Source organism: Lepus europaeus, chromosome 12 (assembly GCF_033115175.1).
Source record: "Lepus europaeus isolate LE1 chromosome 12, mLepTim1.pri, whole genome shotgun sequence".
In the NCBI taxonomy this organism is placed as follows: domain Eukaryota; kingdom Metazoa; phylum Chordata; class Mammalia; order Lagomorpha; family Leporidae; genus Lepus; species Lepus europaeus.
In genome coordinates, this window is record NC_084838.1 from 37,469,776 (window position 1) to 37,476,828 (window position 7,053).

Consider the following 7,053-nt stretch of genomic DNA (forward strand, 5'->3'; position numbering starts at 1 on the left):
TTTATTTATTTGAAAGACAGAGTTACATAGAGAAGTAGAGACAGAGAGAGGTCTTCCATCCATTGACTCACTCCCTAGGCCACAACAGCTGGGGCTGGGCCCGACTGAAGTCAGGAGTCAGGAGCTTCTTCCAGGTCTCCCACATAGGTGCAGGGGCCCAAGGACTTGGGCCATCCTCTGATGCCATCCCAGGCGCATTAGCAGGGAGCTGGACTGGAAGCAGAGCAGCTAGAACTGGAATGGGCGCCCATATGGGAAGCCCACTGCGGCATAGTGTCAGTCCCTCCTGGAGTCACTGTTAAGATTCATTTTGGGCTGGCACCGTGGCTCAGTAGGCTAATCCTCCACCTTGCGGCGCCGGCACACCAGGTTCTAGTCCTGGTCGGGGCACCGGATTCTGTCCCGGTTGCCCCTCTTCCAGGCCAGCTCTCTGCTATGGCCCGGGAGTGCAGGGAGGATGGTCCAAGTCCTTGGGCCTGCACCCTATGGGAGACCAGGAGAAGCACCTGGCTCCTGCCTTCGGATCAGTGCGGTGCGCTGGCCGTGGCAGCCATTGGAGGATGAACCAATGGCAAAGGAAGACCTTTCTGTCTCTCTCACTGTCCACTCTGCCTGTCCAAAAAAAAAAAAAAAAGATCCATTTTGCCTACATAGTGACCCAATGCTAGCTGTCCCATATCATATGAGATATCTTTAAAATAAATAGATAAATAAATCCCAACTGTGTCCTTTTCCTTGTTTGGCAGAGTTCTATCTTTGAAAAGCTCTCAACTTTTGCTTGTTATTCTGCTGTACTTGTTTAGTAGATACACTGCAGTTATCTTTTAAAACTTCTACCAAGTTGTAAAATTATTTTTTATAGCATCTGCCACAATTAAGGCTAATAATTGACAAAGACAAACACCTGCAGCATTCTAAATATAGACAAACCATTTCCTTACACTGAAGAAGCAGTTATTTCCGGTGTTAACATTTAGTGGTACCAGGCCACATCGGCTGACAGGACTTACCATGGCATAGAAGAAGAAAGGGAAAGGCAACTAAATTATCATGGCTATTAACTGATTCAGAACAGTCAAGGCTGAATCTAGTTTCTGAAAAGTTAAATCTCTCATATTCCAAAATCAAGCTTCTCCTAATAAGTCATTTGATCCACTGCCATTTAAAAGATTTATTTTTTAATTTTTAAAGATTTATTTATTTGTAAGGCAAAGTTACAGAGAGTTAGAGGGAGAGAGGGAAGGAGAGAGAGAAAGAGAGGGAGGTTTTCCAACTGCTGGTTCATTCCCCACAAGGCCGAAATAGCAGGAGCTGGGACCATCTGAAGCCAGGAGCCAAGAGCTTTTTCCAGGTCTCCCACATGGGCACAGGGGCCCAAGACCTGGACCATCCTCTGCTGCTTTCCAAAGCACATTAGCAGGGAGTTGGATTGGAAGCAGAGCAGTCAGGACCTGAACTGGTACCCATATAGGACACTGGCGCTGCAGGTAGCAGCTTTACCCACTACGCCACAGTGCCGGGCCCCATTTACAAATTTCATTAATCTTCCAAAAATTATCATTATAAAAAAAAAGGAAGCTATTAATCAAAGGAAATTCTTAATCTATTACTTAGAATTTCAAAAATTATTTTACCTCAATATCTTTGTCACTGATGAACCAGTTTACACCATCTTCTCCTATAAAACAAATATAATGTTACTCAACTTTGGCATCGTTAAAGCACTTAAGATTGACATCAGATTATTCAATTTGTTAGTATTCAAATTAGACCCCAAAGGCACAGTGAGAACTGCTGTCTTAAACTTTCATCTTTAACTCAAGTATTAGTTGAGTGGCTATCAACAACCTGAATGTCAGTTTCCTTACCTGTGAAACTGGGATAGTATTTGTTCTACCTAAAAAATTCTGTGAGAATCAAATGAGATACTTAAAAATGCCTTGAAGATCATCAAAATATATAAAATATATTTAAAAAATCAGTGATGAGACTTAAAACCCAACAGCAGATGTAGAAAGAACTCTCATCAGAATGTTGCTTAAATGACTAAAGCAGAGTTTTACAGACAAGCATTGATCCCAACCCTCCCAAAACCCATCCTGTTCCTTCCAGGAGGTGTCCAGTCAGGGAAATGACTGAGTTTGCACCAAGATATTCCAATTCCAAAAACACTAGAAACAGGCCTCACACGGACATTTCCTCTGACTCTCTAAACTTTCTTTTTGTTGTTAAGTTGGCATCTAAGCCACCACCTCTCTACCCTCCAACCTCTTTAGCAAGTTTCATATTACTGAGTGCTCCTGGAGCTGTGGACAAACCTTTCTTTTCTCCAGTTAAACTGTCCATTGTCAGCCCTAGGGATCTAAGTTGGCAGATCTAAGAGACAGTTTTCCTCCCAACATCAGCATTAACTATGTCCACTCTAAGTGACTTGATTTAAACAATAAAAAAAAAACCTGAACTGCACTATTAAGAGTAGGAGCTTGTTTTTTTTTTTTAATATCAAAAACAGTGAAAACACAGGAGCAAAAAGGGAGGCCAACTATCCAGAAACCACTGATTAATCTAAAAATACAACTGTAAAAACCTAGAGGCAACAAAACCCTACATTTTCCTGTATCAGCAGTTTTCTTCACTTTGCCCTGTCCTTTCACACAAACCTGCAATGGCTGCTGTTCCCTCAGTCCACCCATGGCCAAGGAGGAGGGCACTTATGACTAATGCCGAAGCTAAGGTGTCAACAAAGAACTGAAAGACTGCTCCCAAAGCAAAGTCAAGATTCCCCCTTCCTCCTACCTTACTACTTTCCTCTATCTCAAAAACACAAATTGACTCTGACTTATTTCTTTGAAAAGAATTTTGAAGAGACATGAAGTAATCTATATTTTCCCAGGCCTACCAGGAGTAAGTGTCCAGAGACATATTTAAAAATAAAATAGTTTTACTAGAAAAACATGGGGCTGCTTTATAAAAAGTCCAATCCTTAGGAAAGCAGAGATGCTGTGCTGATGATTATTTTCTTTGTAAAATCTGGAGGCTGCATGTGTACACTGAGTGGAGAACACATTAAATAGAAGCAGAATCTATTCCTTCGTCACCACCGTCCATGCAGTTATTCTTTCATTCAAAGAATCCAGGTAAGGAACATGTTTTGCTATAACTTGCAAAGTTGCCTCTTGCATCTCAGCTTCCTTCAACATTCAAAAGCAAAATGCTCACTTGAAATCACTTAAATTATGAAACTGAATAAAAATACTCCTTAATAAAATGTCAAACGAATGAAATGCAAAAATAGCAACTGTGACCATTACTTAAGTCCTAATAAATTTATATAAGAACAGAGGATACTGCAAAGGGAAGGTTTGAAAAACAAAGACTCCATTTAGATTGTTTTTTTAACATTCCTGTGGAATTCAACAATATTCTAAGTTCCATATAATAGCAAAAAAGTTAAACCATTCTTACTGTAGAAAGTTCATTAAAAAGTATACAAAATAGGTTTCAATTATATGCAAAATAAGTACCTCTGAAGTGATAAACGAAGCATAGGAAAACAAAAGCTAACTCTTGGCTTTACCACAAGGTTTAGGATTCCAGTTTTGGCTAAACCCTGGCAATGACAGCAGACTGCCCGACCTTTCTTTTTCTATAATGCTGTTGTTGTCTAAACTCCAAATATCAAACCAAGTACAGACTTGTCTAGCTGGGTTATTAGAACTTCCACCATTCTTCACTTGCTTCAATTCTGGGTTTGGATCTTAAATACAAAGATGACTTCTACTTAACACCGTCTCTGATTGGCTGTTTGGTGTTGGACAGACTGCTTATCCTCTCTGAGTCTACATATTAGTGGGTAGGATTAAATGGCAACCATGGTGCCTTCTAGCACTGTTTCTGCGACTCTCCTTTCATTGCTGGAATCAAATACACTGTCACTTAGTCCAATTTACCTCAGTCCTCCGGACCTTTAAACCAGCACACTGTGTTTTGCCTTAAAGACAACTTGCCACAGGGCCCGGTAGCACTCACCTTCCATGTGTCTACTACCCAAAAGGCCACAGAACTTGAAACAACACTGCCCTCAAGTATAAAATCCAGACTGCCTAAGGAAGCCTGTCGTCGCCTCTTAGCTGTTGTGCAGCTTGGTCTTGCTGGTATCTGGGGTTGTGGTTCTTTTCCCACTTCAGAACTGTGATCAAGGCAGTAGCTGGTAATTCTTTCCTTGGATTAAAATCAACTCAGTGCTACAAACATCTGTTAAACAGATTACAAGGAGTAAGGTGCTAGAGGTAAACAAAGATGAACAAGAGCTTATATAGCCCAGGAGAAGACAAGGAGACAAATGAAAAGAGGAGTAAGAGAAGATGAAATAATGCTATTGTTAATTTAAAAGAAGAGATAACACCTGAATTTAAGGAAGGGGGCAGGAGGGGCCACAGAAGGCTGGGCCATAAAGGAAACTATTGAGTTACAATTTACATACAGTAAAATGTACCCACAGAAAAAATTCAGTGTGATGCATTTTTGACAAACTTACGCACCTGTGTAACCACTACAGAAATCAAATGTAGAACATTTCCATCATCCCAGGGTGTTACTTGGTGCACATGTGCAGTCAGTCCCACACCCAAGGCGGCCACTCCTTTGCTCTGTGTCCCAGTACGTTTGTTTGGCCTGTTCAAGGACCTGAAGGAAATGGGATCCTACTCATGTACTGTTTTGTGTCTGGCTTCTTCCACTCTAAATGTTTCTGACATTCATCATGTTGTCGGGTAGTAGTTGTTCCTTTTTTCTTACACGGCAGTCTTCCATAGTAAGGATATAACACCATTTGTTTAGCCAGTTAGCTGCTGAACATTTGGGTTGTTGCCAGTTTAGGGCAATTATGAATGAATAAAGCAGCAACAGTAAGTGTAGAAAAAAATTATTTTGATACCAGCTTTTCATTTTCTCTTGGGAAAATACCACGGAGTACAGTTGTTGGATATGGTAAGTATATCTCTGCCTTTAGAAGACGCTGGCAGAGCTAGTGGTTCACTCCCCAAATGACCATAATGGCTAGAGCTGGGCCAGGCTGAAGCTAGGAGCCTAAAACTCCATCTAGGTCTCCCACATGGGTGGCAGGGGCCCAGACACTTTTTCTGCTGCCTTCCCAGGTGCATTAGTAACACTTTTCTGCTGCCATTTTCTGCTGCCTTCCCAGGTGCATTAGTAAGGAGCTGAATATGAACTGGAACAGTCCAGACTCCACCAGTACTCATCCATTGCAGTGGGCGGCTTAATTAGCTGTGCTACAACACTGGCAAATGTTCAGCTACTACCAGACAACATGATGAATGTCAGAAACATTTAGAGTGGAAGAAGCCAGACACAAAACAGTACATGAGTAGGATCCCATTTCCTTCAGGTCCTTGAACAGGCCAAACAAACGTACTGGGACACAGAGCAAAGGAGTGGCCGCCTTGGGTGTGGGACTGACTGCACATGTGCACCAAGTAACACCCTGGGATGATGGAAATGTTCTACATTTGATTTCTGTAGTGGTTACACAGGTGCGTAAGTTTGTCAAAAATGCATCACACTGAATTTTTTCTGTGGGTACATTTTACTGTATGTAAATTGTAACTCAATAGTTTCCTTTATGGCCCAGCCTTCTGTGGCCCCTCCTGCCCCCTTCCTTAAATTCAGGTGTTATCTCTTCTTTTAAATTAACAATAGCATTATTTCATCTTCTCTTACTCCTCTTTTCATTTGTCTCCTTGTCTTCTCCTGGGCTATATAAGCTCTTGTTCATCTTTGTTTACCTCTAGCACCTTACTCCTTGTAATCTGTTTAACAGATGTTTGTAGCACTGAGTTGATTTTAATCCAAGGAAAGAATTACCAGCTACTGCCTTGATCACAGTTCTGAAGTGGGAAAAGAACCACAACCCCAGATACCAGCAAGACCAAGCTGCACAACAGCTAAGAGGCGACGACAGGCTTCCTTAGGCAGTCTGGATTTTATACTTGAGGGCAGTGTTGTTTCAAGTTCTGTGGCCTTTTGGGTAGTAGACACATGGAAGGTGAGTGCTACCGGGCCCTGTGGCAAGTTGTCTTTAAGGCAAAACACAGTGTGCTGGTTTAAAGGTCCGGAGGACTGAGGTAAATTGGACTAAGTGACAGTGTATTTGATTCCAGCAATGAAAGGAGAGTCGCAGAAACAGTGCTAGAAGGCACCATGGTTGCCATTTAATCCTACCCACTAATATGTAGACTCAGAGAGGATAAGCAGTCTGTCCAACACCAAACAGCCAATCAGAGATGGTGTTAAGTAGAAGTCTTGTTTGTATCAAGACCCAAAATAGCTTCAATGTCATTTCTTTAACCCAAGGCTATTTAATTTCCCATCTAGGTTAAAATAGTTTTGCTGTCTCTATGATCACCAACTACTTTCCATTCCACTGTTATTTGAGTAATAGTTCTAAAACACAAGATATATATGCCACTGCCTTCCATAATTTATAATTTGGTCCTTAACTATTTCTCTTGCTTCATCTTCTTAGTCCTCAAGTCCAGCTATGCTCTAAAATTTCTCCAATGTCCTGCTGTTCTCTTGGAAGCTAAACCTGTATCTGTATACTCTGAAACTTGAATGCATCCCCAATTCATCCACTTGGAATTAGGAGTTGGCCTTCAAGGTCTTTATTGCCTCCATTGATTTCTTACCTGGTACTCCTTCATAAGCAAAGAGGATCACTCTCAAACTTGTAATAATATCCTGGACTTTCACTGTGTCATTTCTAGCTTTGAATCTCCGAAACATCAAAGCATGGTTTCATACTTACCATTCATTGAGACAATTAACAACATTTACAACTGTGTGATTTCCTTCTATAGAAGTATTTTCTCCCTGTGCAGTTATAGTCCAAAAGTACCTTATTTGTATCTCTCACGCTACTGAGCTTTCCCAAACCTTGTATAAAAGACTATACTATATTGGGTATTAGTGGAAATTGAAAACTAATAAAATTTGTTTTATATCTCAAAAAAAAAAAGACTATACTAATAAATA

The 7,053-nt window shown here is 41.0% G+C and overlaps 1 protein-coding gene across 1 annotated transcript in view; it reads right to left on the reverse strand.

The window, feature by feature from the left end:
• Nucleotides 1-6,804, reverse strand: part of LOC133770951 (zinc finger CCHC domain-containing protein 7-like) — a 68,050-nt gene extending 61,246 nt beyond the window's left edge. Inside the window, exons 1-2 of the mRNA XM_062206728.1 lie at nucleotides 6,708-6,804; nucleotides 1,635-1,678 (exon numbers count right to left, since the gene is read on the reverse strand). Coding sequence (XP_062062712.1) covers nucleotides 1,635-1,678; nucleotides 6,708-6,804 — 141 coding nt within the window. The remainder of the gene's footprint in view (nucleotides 1-1,634; nucleotides 1,679-6,707) is intronic.
• Between the last annotated feature and the right edge of the window lie 249 nt (nucleotides 6,805-7,053).